This window comes from Anser cygnoides, chromosome 1 (assembly GCF_040182565.1).
Source record: "Anser cygnoides isolate HZ-2024a breed goose chromosome 1, Taihu_goose_T2T_genome, whole genome shotgun sequence".
In the NCBI taxonomy this organism is placed as follows: domain Eukaryota; kingdom Metazoa; phylum Chordata; class Aves; order Anseriformes; family Anatidae; genus Anser; species Anser cygnoides.
The window spans coordinates 128,750,523-128,775,349 of record NC_089873.1 but is presented as its reverse complement, the minus strand read 5'-3'; the positions used below and the strand labels follow the sequence as shown (position 1 = coordinate 128,775,349).

Here is a 24,827-nt window from a genome sequence, read left to right as displayed (position 1 = left end):
TGAGCAGATGAACCTTGCCATATGTCTTAAATATCAAGCAAGTTGGATCTAATGCAAGATGTTTCACTTCTGGCCTGACACGTTCTAAACTGAGAGGGCTTGGGCTGAGTACAAGCCCATTTGAAGATATGCATCCATGAGTGCCTCCTGGGATTTTTGATCGAGGCTAGGTACAATGATGACACATCAGCAAGCACTTTCTCTGCCTACATTCCTTGTAATCCTGTCCTTCGGAAGGAAGAGCAAAGCCATTGCTAGCTTCTCTGACAGTCCCCTAAGGGCCCATGGTGAAACACCACTACCCTTCCAAGCATCATCATCATAGCTCAGAAGCTGCAAAAGACAACAGCAACAAGGAACTAGATACTTACTATGAGTTGCCTGTCACTGCCCATGCTTCATTGAGGGAAAAGGCTTAGGACCCCTCCAAACACTAAACAAGCTATCACAAACAATCCTCTAAAAAGAAATGGATGATTTAGGGGGATGGTTAACATGCAACATCTTATGTCCCAGTCTGTCCTGTGTTCAAAATGTGGCCTATTTGATACTGCCTTAAGCCCCCACAAAAAAAAACAAAAAACAAAAAAAAAAAAAAAACACCATTGCCTCAAAGAGGGAAAAAGGCAGCAAGAGAGAGCCTTCCTACAGAATACAGCTGCTTCATTACCTAGGCTGTTGCAAGCACTGTATTTCACCCACAGAATCCCGTGGTTTGATATGCATTCCTTTGAGAGGCTGGTTAAATACTATACTGTCCAAACCAGAACTGAGCAACTCCATTTACTGTTTCAGCAGATACTGCTCATTTTAAAAGGATGCCCCTTCTATTTGTTCTCCTGACAGACTCTTAGGCTAAGCTGTGACAATGAAGACAACAGTCTGCAGATGTACAAACCTTCAAGCTTAAATTTCACAGGGGACAGTGACTCTGGAATTTCCTTTTCTCGGGCTAGCATAACACAGGTTCCTCTGCTTACTTCTGCTGCTGCTTCCTTCTTGTTAGACAACGTCTGTTCTGCCCCATGGCAAGATTTCCTCCATCTCAAATAATCCGACTACTGGGCTCTGGATTCACCTGTCTAACTTTTCAGAAATTCATAGATACTTTTTTTTTAGTAAAACAAACAAAGACCCCATATACTTGATTTCTGAGGCTTAATCATTGAAGTCTAAATGGTACAACAATCAATATGGACACACACACTAATGCTGCAAGAAAAAAAGCAGCATTAAGTTAGCGCTTCTTGAGCTTAAGCTTCCTCTTTTTAACTACTGCTCATAAAAAAGCTTTCTGAAATTGAATAAAACCTACGAAGTCTAGAGAAAAATTACAACATAGCTACCAAACCCACAAAACAGATGGAAAGAAAAAGAACCAAGTTAAAAAACAAAAACAAAAAACCAATGCACTCAGCAGAATTTGGTTTTATTATTAATCATTGACCTCAAGACTCAGAAATGGATTGCACCAAAAAAATACTTTCATAGAACTTCATCAGACTCAAACTATCAAAACACCACCTCATAAAATACAACAACAACAGCAAAGAATTAATTAGGGCCTCATTAATCCAGATTCGGATACTCTTTATACTCTTCCTACCATCATGCAAAAAAAGATTAGTGGCTTGCTAGGATTTGGGTATTCCTATTATGTAATAGGTTAACAGGAACTGTAAATAATCAGTGAATGAGTAATCAAATTAAGTACCACGGTCACTGTACTTCGTGACTTACTGCCTTTGCTTTTTTTGCCGTATGCTTACTAAAACTCCATTTTTGCAACCTCAGCAATCCACAATAGCTCTGTCAATCACCGTGAATGTTTTCACTTTGCTGAATTTCAGAATCCATCAGAGCTACATGAAAATTGATAAATATTTTGTATAATACAGCCTTTACACCAAAAGACACTTAAACTGAAAGCAAGCTACTTCATAGGAAAAAGAAAAAAAATCTCACCCCACAGATTTTTGTATTTATACTTATGTATACATATATGTACTTATAAATACATGCAAGCATGCCTGTGTCATCCCAGATACATAAGACATTTGAAAATTCAACAGCAGAATAAGTCCCCTAGAAGTCTGTGTAACCACAAGCCTAAACCAAACAGATATTCCCTCTTCTATTCAAAAATGCATTCTTTCATTCCTAAAAGGTTAGTGATATTCCCTTTCCCTTTTTGTTTTCCAAGGGACCACTCAAGCTCTAAGCCTTTGGGCTTTCACTGTATTTTCTCTTTGAGTAAAAGTTCTTCTGTCTTCTCTTTGGCCTTGAAGAGTCATCTCTTTATTCCCTGAAATCTTGAGGCCTTTTCTTAGGGAAATGTACACAGCATACTGTCGGGAGATGTACCTACAGAACACACTGTTCCAACTTCGCTCTGACCAACTCAACCCATTGCAGAACTTAGGCCATCTCACAAGTCTTATGAGGAGCGGCTGAGGGAGCTGGGCTTGTTCAGCCTGTAGAAGAGGAGGCTCAGGGGCGACCTTATCGCTCTCTACAGTTACCTTAAAGGTGGCTGTAAAGAGGTGGGGGTTGGTCTGTTCTCCCACGTGCCTGGTGACAGGACGAGGGGGAATGGGCGAAAGTTGCGCCAAGGGAGGTTTAGGTTGGATATTAGGAAGAACTTCTTTACTGAAAGGGTTGTTAGGCATTGGAATGGGCTGCCCAGGGAGGTGGTGGAGTCACCATCCCTGGAGGTCTTTAAAAGACGTTTAGATGTAGCCCTTAGTGATATGGTTTAGTGGAGTACTTAGTGTTAGGTCGAAGGTTGGACTCGATGATCTTGAGGTCTCTTCCAACCTAGAAATCTGTGATACTGTGATACATGTACCACGGGAGCAAACAGCATGCACAGTAAGTCCCCTGCTGCCAGACACTCTCCCACCATATCAAGAAAGGTACAGAAAAAAAACAAAACAGACTCATCTATTGAGACGTGGGGAGAGTCAGCAACCATCATCACTCCATGCTGAAGCCCTCCTGTGCAGAGAAGGAAGGTGGTGCTGCTCCCCATTTCCTGGCTACACAAGCTATTCCACAGCGTGGTTTTTGTTGTTGTTGTTTTGTTTGTTGTTGTTTTTATTTGTTATTTTGATGTGTTTTGTTTGTTTGTTTTGCTTTGTTTTAAATCCAGTAAAGAATAAGGAATAACAGCATCAGTCATGGAAAGAAACAGGTGGGAAATGAAAAACTGCATTACTCATCTATCAAATGCAATCTCTCTTGCTTCCAGCATACATCCCTGGCAGGAATCCCAAGGGAATACAAATCACATACCCAAGAGCCCCCTCTCCACACTCAGCTGAATCTGTGGATCTTGTATCTCACGCCACTCCTTTGGAAAACAGCACATTATCTGTTTAGCACAGCAATTAAAAGTTCTAAGCAAGCCTGGAGCCCCACCATCTCAGGCAAAAGTAGAATCAGCTGAAGCCCAAGAGGGAGGGACAAAATATGTCACGGTGGAAGGTACAGTTCTCCAACCCTTCTTCAGAAGAGTTTTCACATGTGTTTATACATGGTAAAAGTATAAAGCCCCAGTACCCTGGGATGTGGCTTAGTGAGCAGTTTCAGCTGCCAGAAGAATGAGCTGATGTGGGAAGAAGCAGCTGTTCCCCAGCCTGGCTCACCACACAAGCATTAGTGCTGCAGGTGGGAAGCCCATGGGATCACCCCTTCTGATGGCACCTGCACGTAGGCCAACTTAACCTGCTCGAGCTGCAGGTTGGGAAAGATGACTCCAAAGCATATTCACTCTGGAGCTTTGCTCTAGGTACAAGTTTGCATGATTTTCAGTATTTCAAGTTCTTGCTTCCTCTGGGCAACTGAGCTCTTGCAGCGCTTCACATAAATAGCCTTGCGTCACCAGTGAACATCAAGGGGACACAGCAAGTCAGTTTCTGTGGTGCAGCTAATGGATAGCAACTCGCTGGGCTGTTTTAAGCTACCTCTGCAACTCTGAGCTGAAAGCATGTGGTAAACATGGTCTTTACCATATGCTTTTGTCAGCCTCTCTTCTTCTGCTACTCCAGATCCTTGCCTTCCTCTGTCTGTAGGTATTTCAGCTTTGAGACAAAACACTGTCTGTTAACTATCTAAAAGGATAAACACATTGGGGAAGGAGAAGGACTAAAAAATCCACACTTTATATTATAAGCAATTTATTTTGTAATACATGGCTATGTTCTCTTCCTTCTTATTGCTTCCTACCAGAATCGGTAACATTTAGTTGTAAATGTATATAGGTAAAATCAAAGGATTTGGCAAGCTAGTTACAAACACCTCCCTAGAACACCACTGAGAGTTGCTAGGACTTCTTCCTAGAAGATTTAATTATTCATTTTTGTTCTGCTAAGCGTCTAAATAACCAAAACAAAACTGAAGGTCTTGGACACTGTTCTTTTTCCATACAAACTATACCACCCACAGAAATTATTTCTGCTATATAAACAAAGAAAAAAGAGGAAGAAAGCAAGGGCACTCAAAACCAGAGATATTTTTCTATGACCCACCTACAAGTTACAGCAGATGAAGTTGGATCTTACTCAACTCTGATTAATCCTAAAGTGCCCTCAAGGTTGAAATCTGATCATGTAATTTAATTTGATTTTTAGTGGCAGAAAAACTCATGGTAGAATTATCAGAGCAAAAACAATTCAGAGGATTCTGTGAAACAAAGCATTCTGTCTGTGTACCACCTCCTCAAAGTTTGTCCTAAATATATCCATCTGCATCCTTGCTTTTCATATAACCAGGACACTCTTTTAGCCAAAACCAAAGAAAAATGCTCAGCTTTCTTCAAAGAGGCTTAATAGCATAAAGTGCAAAGAACAAAAAAGCTATGAAACCTACTTTTTGTTCTGCTGTCCACTTCTATTTTTGCTGGCTCCTGAGTTGCTGTAGATGGAGGTAATTTCTTTCCAACACTCTGAAAAAAAATAATAATTATTATTCTCCTTTAAAATTTGCAAGTTCAGTTTGAAGTTGGACAACAAAAAAAAATGCAATGGAAATACAATATACAGAAGTAGAAAAAGACAGCAAAGAAACAGTGGCAAATTAAACTATACTCAGGTTTGTCTGTATCATTTTGTTTAAATGATAAAGGATTCATAATAATGTGATTCATTAATTTTCCTTTAAAATTTTTTGACTAATATTTTAAACATTAACACCTTACCACAATTTTAAGGGAAAGTCAGTTTCATTGGTGGACTGAATATATGATGAAACTACATACAAAAAGGTGCCATTCAGTGCCACAAGTAAAACTAAAAGAAGAGTGGAAAAAAACTCTTGATTTCCTTCCATACTAGGAGTTTTCATTTCAGTCATTCTAGATTGACTGTGATTTTTAAGTTGACAACTTCTCTTTAAATGTTCCCCATTTTTGTTTGTTTTGAACAAAAATAACTATTTCGCAGAGTATTACAATAAGCTCAGACAGCTAACCTGAAAGAATAGTAAAATATATTATCTGTCCACAACAAAATAAAATTGCTGATATTCTCCTTTATGTATCTTCACCAATAACTATATCCATGCTATCGCCTCTCTCACTCTGGTTTTCTCCCTGTCAAGAAGGCTGTCTAGCTTTAAAATCCCAACCACATATAGTTGACAAAATGAGTAAAATTATTACTTGTTTATACAGATAAGAGTACTTAAAAGCCCGAGCGATAGTTCAACATCCTTTTCTGGTAAGGTACTTATAAACACCACAAGAAGTGCTCCATACTCCAGTGACCTTCTGAGTAAAAGCTAAGAGGCAAGACAGCTAAGATTTAGCCCCAAAAGCACTTAGGACCTCTTGGAGGACTATAAAGAAAACACTGGCCGGTATGAGAGGCAATGGGAGTACAGCAGTTTAAGAAGCCAAAAAGTTTCAACATTCGTGAAGACTCTGAAGAGCCCCATATTAGTCATTTTGTACACTAACAGTGCCAAAACTTATCTACGAAAAGACGCCAAATACAAACACAGGAATTTTAGGCTGGCAAAAGGAAGCACATCTGGAAGAGGGGTAGTTTTGAGAGCTGCGCACAAGGCAGAGTCATCAAATTTGTGTTGACAAGTAAGAAATTAACTATACATTGCAATACCCGTAAATGTCCTGCTGCTGCTTAACTTGCAGGTGGCAGCAGAAACAACTGAACTTCTGATGAGCTTGTAACCCTACTTAAAATCCCGAGTTTGGGAAATCTTAGGAAAAAGATCAAGAACAAAACTCTGCAGAGCCTCCCAGCTTCTTTGCTGAGGTGGGAATGGCAAGTGAGAAGCATTATCTGCCGCAGCCATTAGGGAGGTAATAGAACCACCAGCGCTGAGAGACTCCTGCAAATCAGCAGACAACAAAACTCAAGAAAAGAGCATCGGCTGGATGTGCTGAAGAAACTTCAAGTCAAGAAGGATGAGGATGAAGAGCTGACTCTCAGATCTAGCTGGAAAGCAATGAAAACTCCACTGGAAGAGTTGTATGAAGAATCTGATACAACTAGACATTTGCACAGATAAAGCACAGAATGTGTTTGGGATGAAACCTAAAATGTAGCCAGCTAAAAATCACAGCAAAAGAAGCATTGACAAAGGAGGAAGAAACCAGTGTATTCCAGTAGAAATTACATGCTGCACTGTAAAAGGAGATTCGGGACTTCTTAATTTACAGAAGCAGATGCAAGTCTAACGCTCGAACACATTCATTCATCTGCTCATTCAGAACGAGTGCCCACACAGGTGACACATCAGCATGGGGAACCTCATTTGGTTCTGGCCCTTGGGAACAGAAAGGAGAACTCCACTCAAACAACGCCGCTGCTTGTTTGGAGCTAGTAGACAGGTCAGAAAGCAGCCATTGCATGTTCAGGAGAGGAGGTAAAAAGCACGGGGAGCAAAGCAGATGAAGACACGACTCCTTCTGCACCCGCAGAAAGAGCCTGAACAGAACAGCACAAAACTTGGTGGAGCACATGGAGCGTGCTGAACGGTCACTGTAACCTACCAACTGGACTCCTCCATTTACTTTACTGCTTTACTCTTCCATAAAAATGGTACAAAAGAAGGTTTTATTCTTATTTTCAGTTGGGCTATACTAACCCATATATTTGCATGGAAAAAACATTAACATTTTCTGAAAGCATCTTCATGAAATTTAATACAGTACTACTCATTTGTCTTCATTTGTCTATTAGGAAACATGTAAACTTTCCACACCCTAAAACCACCAAATCCTCTATGATCTTTTAAGTCTGATGGTTCCTGCCCCAACAGGATAAAAGCTCAAATACAACAAGGATCTGTGTGCTGGGAGTCCCAGGTCAAGTACCACTTTCACAGTCAAATTTTTCTAATGAAAAAAAAAAAGGAAATGGAAGACACACATCTCCTCCCACACAAACCAGACAGTTTCCTTCTGCCTGTCCAATTGCTCTACATCACTCATACTCCCATACAGGTCAAATATCTACCAAATTTACCAGTGGCTAGGAGAACCAAGCAAGCTCAACTTAAATTCTTTCTGAACCAACACACATCTCTACAACAGAGACTTCTTTTCAGGGACTAGTTCACAACAGAGTGTTTTGGTCTCTTCTCCAGTTGAAGACCCAGCATAATTTATGAAAATCTCCTTCACTTCTAAAGAAGGTATGCAGGGCAATGTGAAAGCAAAGAACGTGCTAAGCAAGTTGAGCTGAAGTTCTTAATATAATTTTTCCTCCTCCTTTTCCTCTGTTCTTCCTTTCCATAACAAGGAGGTCAATTCTATTTCAGAAAAAGATGTCCTCTAAGCCCTTCTAGATACGTTAATTTATGCTGCAAAATAGTGATATAAAAAGTAAGCTTTCACATTACTTAGTTTTTTCCCTATATTCATCTCTACCTATCGGGCTGGTGGAGGAAGAATTTCAAACTATAAAGCCAGCATTAATAAAATCTCAACACTCCCAAGAAGCAAGCAGTTCTTATTCCTTTGGGCCACAGACACAAAATGAGATTTAAAAGGTGAAGGACTTTTGTGGAATTTAGACACCCAAAATCCAACAGCAGGGTCCTCAAATTTGCCACCATCCCTTGGCATCTCCTGGCATGAACACTTCCTTCCCACTTATCTAACTCCTTTGAAAGCTATCATTTTGTCAATAATGTTTGCAATAAAAAGTCATGAGCAGCATGAACCAGACCACCCATAACAACCCCTTCCCATCGGTGTCCTAATCACCAGGCTGCAAAACCAAGCCAAGTTCAGTATTTTTTCCACATATCCTTGTGTATCTTGAATTTTTGGCCTCGGAGTGGTTTCAGCACCAGCAAAGAGAGTAGCATATTCTTCTTTACCGTAGTATCTCTAGCCTAGTGCTTCAGGGACACTCCGGTTACAGTTTCCCTCTATCTTCCTCCGGTATGCTGACTCCCATAAATCTCCTTTCTAAGTGGTGGCAGTCAGCCTTGTTCAGCCTCCACTAATTACTCTTCTGTTCTGTCACACAAGAAGCACGTGGTGGAAACTGAGTTCAGATGTGCCTGACTCCAAGGCCAGGCTGACTCTCAACACGCACCAGAATGCATCAACAAAACGGACAGAATCTTAATCCCACTATTTCTGCAAGGCGAGTGTAATTAGATCGTGTAGCTGTCAGGCACAAATCTCTCTAATCGCCTGGAAAGTGAATCCTAAAGATGAAAGGGGACAAGGTGTCCTCTCGCTGCAGAAGCAGCTGATAAAAGCATGAATAACGACCATGATTTGGTGTACAGATATTCAGAGGGAGGAGATAGATTTAAGCAGCAACCTGCCAGTCAAAAACCTGCTGAAGCCAATGGAAGGATAGCCCAGCATTAAATCAGGGGTTCTGCAAACAGAAGTGGCCTTGAGGACAGCGCGGTACACTGCAAACCCCTATCACTGCGCAGCAGTTTCCTCCAACACTGAATTAACAGTGATTACAGAAATGGTTGAGGTGGCATACAAAGTCTCTTGGATGAGGTCACAGTGTAATCTAAACAGTCTCATTTCCCTTCATTTATGTATTTTGGCTCGTTGGCAAACCTTGTGACAGAAGGGAGCAAAACAGGCAAAGCAGAGCACGTAATGGGCTGTATGCAAGTCAGTTTTTCTCACTTGAGGGCACTACGGCCCTTCCCTACAACTATTCTACCCTGGCCAGAGGAAGAAAGGTAGGTCTGTGTTCAAGCTTCCTCCTTCAGGATATTTTAAAAATGTATTCCAGGGTTTTCTACGGTTGTTGTTGGAAACTGACCTGTCTATTTACCTTTGTTATTCAGGTCTTGTGTCTCCAGAACATTTCATCTGAAAATTCTTATTGAACTGTCACCCGTGCACCAGCTAGGTCAGGACTTCTTGATTCTGCAGGAATATACTTATCTTCACCCTCCCTTAACAAATATGGGCTTCTCCGAGCAACAGCTTATTTACTCAGGAATGAGGATAAGAAGATTTACTCAACTGGGATTTGTCATTTGTTATGAAAGTGTACTGAAGTCTTCATCCTTTGGGACTGCTATTTGAAAATACTGCTCCATGAAGATATTCTTAAGGACGACATCAGACATTAATGAATTCATAAAAACTAAAATTAAAAAAAAAAGGCTGTATGAGCTGGAAACGCTGATGTTTTTAAGCTTAACATAATTTGTCAGCTTGAAAAGGGAAAATACAAATAAACACACTGAAGCTTTTATACATGGGAGGAAGAGAGTTACCGATCTTGAGACCTTTCAGAAAACCTCGGTGATTAGGTCAGGGGAAGAACTGTGCCTTGTTTCTTTGACCACAATACTTCCTTTTAACATTCAGCTACTATTTCTGAATGTTGTTTATATGCATCAGAATTATATATATATATATATATATACACACATATACACACACATATATATCTATATAGGTTCATGTGCAAATCCAAGGCCACTATTAGTAACAATACAAAAGCTTTATTCTTTAGGGTATTTCTGATACTCCAGTCTGTAAGTGTCTTTTTTTGCAAAGAAGCAGAAATAGTCACTGGATTCTTCCAGCTGTGGATGAGCAGAAGCATAAACAAGCCTCCTGCTGAATACATATAAAGTTGGCGTTCTGAGGGAGAAGCCAAATCATTCTATTTCTAACGTGTTTCAAGTGTTTAATTTACATAATCAATGTCCTACCTGGACTACCCGAAATTCAGAGAATTGAATGAGCCCAAACATAAAAAGTACTGAGGCTTTCAGATGTCAAAATGCCCTTACTTTGTCAGAGACTTATAAAATAAGAGAAATGTCCAGAATTTCAGTTTTTCCCATGATACCAGCACTCAGCTTCATATGAAATACTTTCTGTGACAGTATGATCAAGTGCTACAATCCTGGGGTTTCCCAAAAGGACAGAGTTAACTGTTTTCCTAAAAGGTCACCCCATAGTGCTTCAGAGAGGGGAATGGGAATTTTAAGCAGCCTTTATAGAGAAAATTAAAATTCTTTAGGTAACGTGTGATTATGCACCAGCCTGCTCATTTGATTGCCTCGGCTGTCTAAATAGTTTCTTCCTCTGTACCTACTTTCTACCCACCTACGCTTTGGTAGAAAGACCATCCACATGCTCCTGAACTATAATGAGTAGTATTTTTAGTATCAGCTGGATAGGTACAGTCTGCCCGATGGATGCACAGCTAATATAGAGAGCAGCAGTTGCCCAAGCTGCACGCATGTCCATTGACATCATCTATGAGGAAATTCCAGCCACAACACAGGGTAATTTCCTTGAAACTAGGTTAGGTGAATGAATGGATCAGGAAATTAGTGTTCATCAAGCCCTCAATTATGACCAGACTGTCACAAGCACAGGCAAGTAAAAATGTTTTTATTCTCCTGCTCCAGGTTTACTCTGAGTATGAGCAGACAGGCAGGATGCAGCACGTCTCATAACTCACTTGCTGGGAGCAAGGGAGAGGGAACAGCCCTGGCGCTGCCTGAGGCCACCCACACAAGGTGGCCAAGTCCACTGGAGCCACCCTCGGCTGCTGACTAATGCCTCGGCTGCTGCCGCTGCCACGGCACTAGCCGGTCTGCAGGGGGAAGAGGAGGGGATTGAACTGTGTTAAAAAGTATTGCAGAGGGGAAGAAAGAAGAAAAGAGAGTTTGAATATTATCTGCTTCACTGAACAGCTGCACAAACTTTTGGGACAGAACTGAGGCATGGAAATTTGCAGTCACAGGCCTAAGGTGCAACTCAGATGCAGAGCTCACTTACACCAGCCCAAGCTCATCAGGAAGGCATGGTAAGCATCCTGGAGTGTGTTTCAGTAAGTCCATGGGGCCAGCGAATCACATTTTGGACAGTCCAAGGAGGTGTTGCAACAATGCTGGCTTTTACGTCACTCAAAAGGTGAAATCTGAATGATGTTCAAGTACACTGCTCTACATACCAGATGATACTTCCACCAAGAATGGGCACCGTGACCACAGGATCAGGTGTGGCATACATCCACAGCAGTTTATCAGCAGGATGTTTGACAAAGATTAAACAGAACATAGATGACAAAGCAATTAAAGTATTTTTAAATTTCATATTATTGCCCCATTATTGAATGGGTTGCCCAGGGAGGTGGTGGAGTCACCGTCCCTGCGGGTGTTTAAGGAAAGGTTGGACCTGGCACTTAGGGACATGGTTTAGTGGGTGACCTTGGTGGTAGGGGGATGGTTGGACCAGATGATCTTGAAGGTCTTTTCCAACCTTAATGATTCTATGATTCTATAACTTTAGTTTCTTCGCAAATAGTTAGATGTATTACCACCTATTGGACAATCTGAAAATAACTGATTTTCACATTTAGCCCATGTTCCAGCAGACATAAGTGCATTTTTTTCCAACCAATGTCTACACTAAATCACTTTTGGACTTGGATGAACATGTCTCCTGAATTACAGCTCAAGCATGTCTTTGTAAAGATTTGAATCCTTTTTTTTTTTTTTCTTTTTAAGGAGATTGTACGTGTGAAAGATTTTACCGTTCTATGGCACGGTTGTAAAACCCTGTATTGAGGTGCTGTGAGAGGCATATGAACTGCTGGCACCTTAATTCTTCTCTACCTGGAGAAAATCTGCAATCCTCTACATAAAAGATGTCCCTCCAGATAAAAGTCTGGTCTTACCAAAACAACAAAAGCAAAGCCTTCATTCCACTGGATCTTCTTGAAAACCAGTGTCATTTCAGCTGGCAGCATGACTCTTGCCACAGTTAACAAGTCTGGACAAAGCAAGCAAGTTGTCTGAAGTCAACAATCAACAGTGAAGAGGAGGAGGCCCCTAACTGTTCATGAATGTCGGTCCCCTCTGGGAACTGGCTACTACAGCAGCACAGTTCTAGAGAAAGCAACACTGAAGTAGTCAACAACTACACCATGCTTGAATGTTAAAGGCTTTTGGAATTAGTTTGCGTATGCAAAAAAACTCGAAGTGTCTGGAGAAAAAAATGTTTTCTAGTGTTCACTTAGAAACTGATACATTTTTCCCAAATACAAATGCTATTTCTTGAGTACAAAAGAACAAAAATGGGGACAAAAACATCATTTTAGTCTAAATCCTGCTACTATGCTATAATTCTCTTTCCAGAGAGAGTTAAACAGGCTATGATTACATTACACTATACTTGATTCACTTGGTGCCCTAGAAATAGAGTACCAAGTGTCAGAGAATTTTGCAATTGCTGTATCCATGATGCACTGAAGCTCATGACACTGGAATCCAAGCAGACAAGCAAGCGGAAAAGTAAACAAACCAACTGAAACAGCACACAGGTCCCCAAATAAGGGAAATTTCAGAACAAAACATGATTTTGCTGGGTCTTTGTTTTCTGATCTCTCTCAGATGCCTATTCTTCTGGCATACTTTTTATAGTTAAAAAGAAAAAAAAAAAGAAGCAAAACTGCCTCTTCTCATCAGTTAAACTACTTAAACTATACCAAGGCTTAAGAACAAAACAAGAATGAAAATGTTTAAATATTTCAGGATTAGTCACATTTACTTTGATTAAAAACCATTATATTTTTCAAAATAACAGTAACTCCTAAAATATTTATTGAAAGAATTTACTGGTGCTTTAGTTAATTAGGTTGAAAAGTATTTGGAAATTATGTACAAAGAAGGCCTACAAAATCACTATTGGGACAGACAGGAAATGATTTATGTGGTTCTGAATTTTCATGACAAACTAAAAACAAAATGACAAACTTGTACTACCTGTGGCATTCCCCTGTGCAGGATTATATACAGCAGAAGGGGAGGGAGAAAGGAAAGCCAGGATGATTCAGTTTATATATGTTCACATTCCCTAAAGGTCCCAAGTTTGTTACTTCTTCACATTTTATTTCCTAACAATAATTGTCTTTTTTTTTTTTTTTTTTTTAATTCGGAAAACCTCCTTTAAAAGAAAAAGAAGCAAAGATCAGGGCAAAATGTTCCTTGGCAGATTTTCTGGTGTTGTGTGTGTTTGTGTTTTTTTTTTTTTAGGTGCTACAATTAAATTTATTTATTGTTATTGTTTTTATCTTGTTTTAATTAAATTTCATCTACTAAATACTTTATATGAAATTACTTATAATTGTAATGACAATTTACCTTACCATTCAAAAGCTTGGAAATCTCAAAATGTATGGTTTCATATAGAACCCAGGTCTGCTGTTAGAACTACATGCAATTTTATCAATTTAGTTATACTTCTCAGAACAATAGTATTCATCTGGTTCTGTCACTGAGATGTAGAATGACAATATGCTGTAGCTCTCAATTATTCAAAATGGAGTTCATTTCACTTAAACATCACCTGTGAAACAGATGTGTACACATGGGCCAGTCACTGCAGGTAAACAACACTTTTAGGGTGTAACTCATCTGGGCTTCTCCTTTGGGACAAGAAAGGTCACGTCCCAGTAATGCCTGTTAGACTGTAGACTGGGAAGAAACCTTGAGTACTAGCATCATCACAAACACATAAATTCAGTCAACAGAATCCCACAACAGTTGCTATTTTTACATATGTTAGTTGTGTAGCCCATGCATATTAACTTTCATGACAGCATCCAGCTCTGTATCTAATCAATAAATACTGGTGTTTCAGCAACACAATGCTGTCTTCATGCAAGTCCAACAGGCTCTTTTCTATTTTGCATGAGCAATTCACAGCAATTTTCATTAAAACATACAAATTAAAAGGTTTTTGCCTCCTGAAGAAGACTGAAATTGCGACCTAAGTCCACACTAAAAACTAATGCAGATTAAAAGGAGTTTACTGTTTGTCTTTCTTTTCTTTGTTTCTTAAAGGATTAACTTGGATAAGTAACTAATTAAAGGCCAGGAAACAAAAGGCAGGATTTCATCCCAGAGACCAGTGAAATCCCTCAGGGATCTGGATCAAGGCCCTTGTTTTCCACATGTTCACAGATCAGCCAGAAAAGGGGAAAAACAGAAATTCAATTCAGACAAAAGTAAAATTATACATTTGGAGAAAAACTGCTATCTTGAGCTAGAAATGATGGGCTTTGAACACATAGTTGCTAATACTTTGGAAAGGAAAAAAATTGCATTGTAAAGTGCTAGCAACACACTGTATAAATCCATCCAACACCATAGTGTGCAGTTCTCATCTCCTTTCTCTCACAGGCATAACCCACCTCAGTCCCTAAAGGAACTGGAAAACACAGAAAGCCACCAAGAATGATCCAACCTGTGGAACAGATCCCTCATCCAGGAAAAAGGATAAACATAGGTGCTTTAACAGAGGTCTATAAAAATCAGGAGGGGCGTTGAGAAGGTGGTTAGGGAGGACTCGTTTATTATCTCTTCCCGTAATACAAATTAAGGATTATCAAATGAAATTAGCAGGTACCTCATTCAAAACAAAGGGAGGTACTCCTTCCCACAACATGTAAGCAAGCTGGTTGGCACTCTTCCACAGGAAGTTACAGAGACTAAAATTTTATGTGTGATGAGTATGTGTCTACTTCATCTGATGAGGAAAAAAAAATCCATTAAGGCTATTAAAAACGAAATTAAACACCATTGCAGGCTGTGAACACTCACCACAGGAGTTTCTCTGTAAGTTTACTCTGTTCTCATACACTTCCTCAGGCTTTTTGGTATTGAACTCTGTTTGAAGGTACGATACCAGCCTAGGCACAATTCTCATCTGAACTACAGATGTCACAAGATCTTCTAATTTCCTGGAAACCTCATTCTTTGAACGTATGGAAATGGAATATTGAATGCGGTACACTTCAGAAAGTAAATCTAAATAAAGCAAGGTAACATAAAAACAAAATGATAACACATGAGACACTTGCTTTGTTCAGCCCAGAGCAGAGCAGAGCAGAGCAGGCTGAGGGGAGGCCTCATGGCGGCCTGCAGCTCCCTCACGAGGGGAGCGGAGGGGCAGGCGCTGAGCTCTGCTCTCTGGGGACAGCGACAGGACCCCAGAGAACAGCCTAGAGCTGGGACAGGGGAGGGTCAGGCTGGGTGGTAGGAAAAGGATCTGCACCCAGAGGGTGGTCATGGCACTGAGCCCGCTGGACTTTGAGAATCGTTTGGACAATGCTCTCAGACATCGGGTTTGACTTTAGGGTGGCCCTGTGCAGAGACAAGAGTTGGACTTGATGATCCTTGAGGGTCCCTTCCAACTCAGGATATTCTATGGTTCCACAATTCCATAAGAGAAACTTCAAAGGCTTACTCGAACTCCTCTTACCCCCAAACATTATCAAACTAACTCACTTTTTTCAGTTAAAAACAAAACAAAATCATAAGGAGAAGAAAAATATATACAGAGAATAATTAGAAAACTATTCAAAATTTTAAAGCAACAACACTTTCAGGCTAATTTAAATCCTCTCATTTGTAGGCCACTACAAAAAAAAAATTGAGAGATTTAAGAGTTATGAAGTGATTTATGTCATACATAAATCTGCTTCCTCGGTCCCTCTTTTGTAGTTCCAACAGTCCAGAAACCTATTATAAATCTAAAAGATTATAAAAAGCAAACACTTGCAACAGCTACTGTAATGAAAAAGACAAACCCACAGGACAGTAATATAAAACTGTATTTCCTCTTCAGACATCTCAAACTTTTTGTGACCTGTAAGGTGAATTATGTACACCACAACACTGTCAGTCAAGTGTGCGTAACAAGTTACCTACCTCCTGAACAAATCAGGCTCCGTCTAGTAGTCTGAAAAGGTTTTAACTGCCTCTGATTTTCTCTGAGAAAGTGCTATAGACTTAAGGTGTCTTCAGATGCACAATATTTCAGTATTTCACTGTATGAATACACGCTGCTCCCTCAGTGATGATACGGATGTTTATGCCAAGCTGGAACTGTTTACATCCTCTACATTCATGTAATTTATATTTCTGCATTAAAAGGAAAGTCTCAAACCTTCATAATGTGAAAGACATCTAATTAGAGAGACTGTTTCACAGATTCCAAACTTCCCATTTGCAACTACAAAACATCTCTTCAGTGAATTCAGAACTGCTTAAATGGAAAATTACTGTAGTTCTTGTTTCCAGCTGTTGAGCTCCATTAAGAAATGACCTGAGCCAGCACCAAATGTCCAATCCAGCTATCCATGCACTAAAACTAGCAGGTGTTTAGCAGACCACCAGCAGTCTACAAAACACAGATGAAGAATATCTTCATTAGCTTTACGCAAGTCACCACAGAAATATGTGCTATTTCAAGTAACTTTCAAAGAAATAAGTGGGTAAAAAAATGAGATGCAAATTTTTTTGTTTTAACTTTTTGGACAGAAAAACGTGTAGAAACAAAAGCTTCAATGAATATGAACGATGAAATGTTATTTTCATTAGAACTCTGGGTAGCTTGGAGAGCAGAACAGTGCTCATTTTGCTTTTTCCATCACCGTTCTCCACCGTGTACCTGTTCTACAGGCAGATGAGTTCAGACTCCAAAGCCGCTATAACTTGGTATCTTGACAAATTAAAAATTCAAATTATGCGCAGGAAGGGGAGTGGAGAGGCTTTTTTCTCCTCATGTGCTTGACATGCTGGCCAGGAGAGAAACCTATGTATCTCAACTCATACACTTTGTAAGATTCCTATTTCTGTGAAATTTGGACTCCTGACACTTGATGCTGTTAGGCTGTCAGTTTTAAATGGTTAATGAACTCCAAATCTGCTTTCCTAAAAGGCTAATGGTGAGAAAGCGAATGCAAGAGCTTACATTAGGTAGATGCTGCTGAAACTAATGGAGCAAGACATATTAGAATCACTGAGGAATAAAAACACTTTAGCAAATGAAATTAAAAAAAAAAGCAAAAATGGCATGAAAGCTACACAGTATGCTCCCAACTGCCTCATCTCAAAGTACTGAAAGCATGCACATGGAAATGAGAAGTATGAACAGGCTCATTTAGCTTCTTCTAGCAATGGTAGAAGGTGCTTTTGCAAAAAAAGTTGTTTTGTTTTTTTTTTTATTATTTTTTTTCCAGCAGATTAGTCTTCCTTCTTCTGTGCTTTATTTATTTTTCATTTTCCCCTTTTACTGACTGTGGTTCACACAAATGTAAAGGATCCTGTCCCCTCCACTCCTTGTCAGAAATTTTACCATTTGCAGATTGCAACTCACAATTAATTTCTGTCTCCTCTGGGAAGGATCCTTTAATCAGGCTGCACATAGTGAATGAAATCCCTTTCCACTCTCCCAGGAGAACAATCCGTCTAGATTGCAACTGATAATCAGCATGATCCAGATTGTACCATCCAGTACAGAAACTGCTGTTATGAAACCTTCTCTTCTACAAAAATTAATGAACCTTACAACAGTTACACAGATCTACACTCCCTCTTGCAGCAGTAAGGAAAGCAGTTCAGCTACTTTAATCTCTCAAAAGAAAATCTAAGAAAACAAAAGCCAGGGAATGGCTCTTCTTTAGTGTCTTCCTTTTAAAGTAGTAACAACACTACTTTGCTCTTCTGTGAAAGTTACAATGCTGACAACAAACTGCCAAGCAGTTGTTCAATTATATTTTTCAAATCCAATGATTAAAAAAAGAAAAAAAAAAAGACTAAACCCATACTGTCATGCAGATAGTCCCAGACTTTGTGCTGACAGCAAATATTTCTCCCATTTTGGCATTAGATTTCTTCTTTTCTCAACAGTAGATACTAAGGCTAAACAGGGATATATTAGTATTTAATTCTTGCAGGGAAAAATACAGTGCACCAAGTGACAAAGCAAAATGCACGAGCATCTCCATCCAGTTCTCTTTCAGCTGACTGGAATTTCATCTATTTTCCTTTGAATGAAGCTCAGAAACTTGAAACACAAATGAAAAAAATGACTAATATCATGTGGTTTAGCTTTTCTTTTCAGCAAGTGCTTTAGGTACAGAGACTGCTTCAGAAGAAACTGTCAGCTGGACACATGGAGGTCTACTGCTATTTGGGTGGCCAGTGCATGGCAAATAGCCCAGCACCCAGCAAAACCCAGGCAGCAGCGGGCTGTACTTGGCTACAAGGCCCTATTGCATCAGGACTTCCTCCCCAGGAGCTGAGTCCTCTCTCCCCCTCCTTGATTTTTACTGGGACGTTTTTATGAAGCGCTTAGTCAACTCAGTTTAATAATGTAAGCTTATATTCATGGTATTTAAGAACTATTTTACTAAGATCAAATGTCACTGACTTACTACAGAAACACATGCAAAAAAAAAAAAAAAAGTTTAAAAGGCAACTTAGAAATTGGCTTTCAGACTGTTAAGCCCACAGTGTCTGGCTGCTCTAGGATCCTTCTGTATTCCTCTTTTCCTCCTTCCTCTTTTCTTTTTTTAAGGCAGAAAAGAGAAAGACACATGGCACATTGTAAGAGAAACAACAATTCAGGAAACCTGTAGCTTCATTCCTCCACCCTGTTTACTGACTTCAGTTGTTAAATGCAGAAGTTGAAAGAAATTTTTCACGTTTCTACTAAGAGTCCCCAAAGTATCTGCAAATAATTAAACAGTTTACTTGGTGCCTCTCCATTCAGCTTTCTATAAAATTTTACAAGCATCAGTTGACTCCAGTTTTCCTTGAAGGAAAGGATTATTTCCAGTTAGATTTTATTATCCCAATACAATTTTCTCCAAATCATTCGTATCAGTTTTCCTCATTCATACAAGAGACTCCAAATGTCACCTCACACAGAAGAGGGATTAGTAAAGCTCCTCCTCTTTTTTCTGCCAAAAAGAAGTGCCGTTTTATTAGATCACTTGGGAAGGAAAAAAAAGGAGGGGGGGGGGATAGTTTTTGTTTAATAAGCACACATTTGAAAGAGCAACACATCCTAAAGACTGTGCAACTATTCTTGCCTAACTACGAAGTTACATTATTCTTTAGAGTAAGAAAATTGAAACCAAATCATATAGAAATAAAAAACATCTGTGCAAGCTTAATGGCCAAACAGTCCGAAAGGAAAAAAACTTAAGCTAAATGGAGCCACGACAGAATGTGTTTTCACACAAAAGTAACCCCCTCTTTTAATACCTTCCTCTATAGCAGAAATGGACTTCAGGATCCCCAGTGCTCTTTTTCTTTCTTTTCTTTTTACCTACCCAGCATCTACAAACTGTGCAGAACTACCAAGGAACCCTGCAGTCGAATTCTGTGCTTTGCAGAAGATATAAATTGCAAAAGAGTTTTGAATATTGACAGAAAAAAAAAAAAAACAGCAACTAATTGTAAAAGAAATACCTCCTCTCCCATTGTGAAGCCCAGCTGCCCTTCAGCAGCTCAAAGTGTCCAAGACGAGCACTGGAGTCCTGCCCCTTCCTTGCATGAGCTCAGCCCAGCAAGGGTGGGAGCCCAGCCCTAGCACTGACTCACACTTCGGGCCATCCCAGGGAAACAAAGGTTCCACTTGTTTATTTCACAGGAAATCTGGAGCTTTTCCTACCTCTGCTCACTCTTAAGTTAGAAGTTTCCTCTCCTTTCCCAAGCCAGTCGGCCCTCCTGGCTTCACGAGACTGAGAGCTGGGAACGGTAATGTAAGGGAGGATGTATATAGGCTTCTTGTCTAGGCTGTACAGATAAGAAGTAATGCAAACAATTCTATAGGAAAATGAGATTTTGACAAATTCTGAATGTACTGGTCTCTCTATTTTGGGGTGGGGGGAGAAATCGATATTTCATGTCATATAAGCTTTTGTTTAAGGTTTTTGTCTTTTAAAGGAAGTTGATCAAGAAACAGCAACACCATTAAGATGATGCTCTCTTCCATGAATGTCTTATAAATTCTTAATACTTCCTCCTCACAAACCTTCAAATTTAAAATGAATGTAAAAGGGCAGGGGAGGATAACACATCACGCGCTTCTCAAATAATTTGGAAGAAATTAAATATTTATATTTAAGCAAACCACAACATACTACACACTCTCACTTCCATTTGACCTTAAATACCTCAGAAAAACGTTGACACGTTCACACACAAACACGTCTACAATGTACATACATACGTATACTCAACGCATTCCCTAGACACACACACCCATTCTCTAAAAAGATATTCTCATGGGAGTGCCAAAACAACTCTGAGACAAGAAAAACTGAACTCATACATCGAAACAAACAAAAAGGTTCCCTGATTTTAAGAAACAGCATAAGGAAGGACATGATAAACTTGGACAGTATGCATATTTTAAAGGGGAGGCCATTAAATTGCTCACTCTGCTTCCTATAAAAAGTACAAGAAAAAATTTAATTTGCAGAGCCAATATATTAAAATATATTTTCTGTTACTATCATGAAGTAAATTGTGTATCCTCCCTAAGTTTTCTTTACAGGATGCCTTTTTAAGAAAAAAAAAAAAAAAGAGACATCCCCTGGGAATTATTTATGCATATTTGGTCCTAATCTGGTTGAGAGACTTGGATTAAATGATCTGAGATACTCTTTGTTCTTATACCAAAGGTGAAGTTAAAATGATCTGAGTAGGACTACTACTACTGCAAGCATACATCTCTGGAAAAAATGCCAGGATATTTTAAAGATTGGAAAAGACCAAGATGATGGGTCACAGGAAAGGTAACCTCTCTTGCAGCACACTCCCTGTGCCAGCTCCATGCTGCGGAACAGGTTCAGTAATGACTCAGAGCGAAGTCTGAACGCCTCCTGAGCCAGCCAACCCACCTCCTGAAGATCTCTGTTTTCAGAAATCACAAATTATTTTAAAGTTATATTACAACACATCATTATCAGTTCCAGAAAACATAAAATTATTATCTATTTGTAGAGAGAAGAATAATCCATAACACATTTACAATACATACATTTTATGAATATGTATAAACATAAATAATACAATCATGTATGTCTTTTTAAAAATAATCCTTGATTATGGAAAATTTTAAAAAGGAAACCACTTAAGAAAAATTCCACAAGCTAATGAAGCTGAACAGATAGCAAAAGATGACTGTATGTATTTTACTCTTGGCAATTTCCAGGTTATAGACAGTCCAGCTCACATTCATAAATCTTTTTAATACCTCAGCAGCCATGACAGTTATTTAGGTAATTTCCAAAGTCAGATATTTTATTTTTTTTGCACAACAATATTTGTTCTTTAACTTTCAAAGTTCATGCGTGCCAAGATTAAATGTCATCTCATTAAATTTTTATAATCTTTCCAAAGTTTAAAAAGCCTAACAACTCAGACATAGCAATTAAAAATCAAAGTTATATTATCTGACAAAATGCAAGTGAAGCAAGAAAAAAAATCTCATTTGACCTAGAAACACTAAGACACTGTTTATAAAAGTGTTTATTCCTAATGCCTTGATTACACTAATTTAAATATTTTGTATCAATTTGTATCAGTTAGATTTTACTTTGGTAAATTTTACTACTAGTATTAGACAGTTTAATTTGTGAACTTGTTCTCCTGAAGCCCAACAGACAGCAAATATAGACAGCCTACACATCAGTACTGCTACTTTCTAAAGCATTTTCTCTGTACTGAAGTTGAAACAAGAAACCAATCATTCATTGAAATTCAGTTTATGGCTCCACCAAATATCTCTGTAACTCAGGAAATGAACTTTATTTTGAACTATTAAAGCACAGTGGGTTTGTTTTGTTTTGTTTCAGCTTTAAATGACTCCTTTTTAAATGCTTGTGGGGTATAAGTCTTGGGAATGGTACAGACTTAAACGAAAATGAGAGTTTTCTCGTGATTTAGCAAACTACTGGTCTTCAATGTACAACACAACAGCATCGTGTATCACAGCAATGTAGAACATATATACTTTTGCTCTGTCCCTATTATGAAATAAAATTGCATTAGCTTAAATCTATACATCCTGTTTCTCAGACTACAGCATCCTAAGACTTCCTAATCAAAACCACTCCTGAAAAATCAGGAGCGCTCCCTGCCTGCTCTCCTCCAAGGGAGCTCACTTTGGCAGAAGCCCAGTGCTCTCCCCCAGGAGAACAGACCAGATTCTCCAAATCACTTTTAGGAGTGACTTCTAGTACTAGCAATACTTTTACATTACTCTGCTTCTATTTTTAGATGCTATTCAAGGAGCTCAAGTCCAGAACATAAGTTGAAAAACGTTTTCATGCATATGCTGGATGTACTTATTTCACATGAACAAATCTTTTCTGAATAAAGGCCAATGAGGTTTTGTGGCATGGGCAACAGCTATCCTGCATTTATTTAGAGTCTAACAGCTGCTTTATTGAAAACAAAAGCCTAAAAAAGTCACAAGCAGCACAAAACATTGTATGGCTAACTTCCTCTGCCAAAAACTGCTGTTGCAAACTGATGGTAATCTGAACTATGTCACCAATACCTGGACAGCTCTGTCTGGGCAGCCTGAACATTTTACAAACCACTGTGAGAAAGCGTGAAAGAAAGCTCACTAATGGGATAGCATGGAAATGCAGAACGTATACAGGAGGTCAGGAGACACTATTCATTTAAGTATCATAGTTCAGTGACTCAGTAGAGACTCACTGCCAGCCAGAGTTATCAAATTTGTTCCTCTCTTTAAACCCAATTTTCCATTTCCTGTTCTATTCCCAAGGTACCAAGTCCTGTTTTGAGTCAGCCTCCCCTGACTCAAAGAGGCATGCTGCTTTTTGACTGCCTTTCATTTCAAGAGCTGGGCAAATTTCACCTACCTTTCCTTCTTATTTATTTACTCCAGAAAGGCTAATAATATTCAAAAGACATTATTTAGAACTTCCACAGTGCTCCACAAACATCAGTCGCTGTTTGCAAACGTGTGCTATTTCTGCATAATGGAAGAAACATAAATCCTGCTTCCCCACCAGACTCTCAGAATGAAGGGTTACACCGGTGAAGGAAGAAACCCTGTGTGCAGAGGCAGCCTTGCTCTCAGCACAACTTCAGGAGGGGCCAGGGACCCTCTCCCCTTATAGCTTTACTCACAAGTCAACATTAAAGTGAGTGGTGAGGCAGGGATGCCAAACTACACAGAAAGCGACTGCGAAGCGAAACACAAATGCTGCTTGAACAGCTGAATGCCTCCCCCGTTCCCACATACGGTTTGACACGCTGCTGCTGCTTGCCACGACCGCTGCCATCTCTGATGGCTGTTCCTGAATAAACGAATGCCAGAAACCTGTGCTTTCAAGAGCAAACTGCTACAACCACTTGATATTCACACTGCATGCTCTCTGTCTCAGCAGGCATTTTTACTAGTGTTTGTATTCAGTACCAGGTATTTTTGCTCACATCCGTTTTTTAATTATCTCAGGATTTTGACCACTGTCTCTCACATCTTTGTGTTACGGGAGTAAGAACCTCCAAGGACATTCAGTGTTCACAGTGAGTGCTGGCTACGCACACCTGAGCTCAAACCCAACATAAGCCAGCTTGGAAATGCCAAAGACCTTGCATCTCTCAAAGATTTCTTTTTAAATGACAATTCAAAATTAAGGAGAAAAACGATTTGTGCAAGCAACAAGGCAAGAACTGACGTAACAGCTGTGGCAAAGACCTGACTGGCAACAAAACCTCATCATCACAGTTTCTGGATCCCTGGGTCATGGCCTCAAAATAGAAACCCAGATCTTACAGGCACCCTGAATTTATGACTTCCCATCTTACTACTTTGGACAGGTAGATTTAATAATTGGCATCAGCTTCCAGCCCTTCTAGCTGTTCTGTCTACTTTCATTATTTCTTCTCCATTTCCCCTCTCCACAATATACTTAATACATGCAGAAATAAAGATCGCTATGTAGCGTCTTGCAGTGAGAAGGATCCCTAAACAGCAGTTAACTAGTTGCTGGGTCTAGAGCCATTACAGCCTTTCCTTTATATTAAGTTGTTATGGTGGCTGCAATATTGCCCAGTTTGATGGCTGGATATAATTTCCATTAAATTCTGGCAAACACTAATGTGACCTCACCAAAGGCTGCTAATGAAATCTAGCTCTGTTCAAATTCACCAGAGCTAGCTAACTATGAAAATCTTGCCTGAAGAAAGCTATGAACACATCTCACATGGAAAATGCAAAAGATATTCTCAATAGTTTCTTCATAAGTAAGGACAGTTTTCAGAGAAATAAAAATGACTTTTTAGGACTTCTATTTTGCATTCACCTATCATGGCCTCCAGCATTTTCAGCTGAAATTACAACTCAATAAAAACAACCCGATACAGTTAACTCAGACTAGGGAGCATGTTGGTTAAATTAATTTTCTTCTACTTTTAGAGGTTTATTTTTAGATATAGGAGAGGAAAATGTGATAGCTTATTGGAACAATGGAAGCACGGCACATATCGATCATATTGGAAGG

General features: G+C 39.4%; 1 protein-coding gene across 6 annotated transcripts in view; it reads right to left on the bottom strand.

The window, feature by feature from the left end:
* Nucleotides 1-24,827, bottom strand: part of SH3KBP1 (SH3 domain containing kinase binding protein 1) — a 226,641-nt gene that overhangs the window by 58,433 nt on the left and 143,381 nt on the right. For 5 of the 6 annotated variants that reach the window (XM_066981109.1, XM_066981113.1, XM_013183859.3 and 2 more), the window contains one exon: nucleotides 4,870-4,945. In XM_066981109.1, the coding sequence (XP_066837210.1) occupies nucleotides 4,870-4,945 (76 nt within the window). Of the gene's footprint in view, nucleotides 1-4,869; nucleotides 4,946-19,749; nucleotides 19,858-24,827 lie in introns of those variants that run through there. The other variant, XM_066981124.1, reaches the window with a different exon arrangement.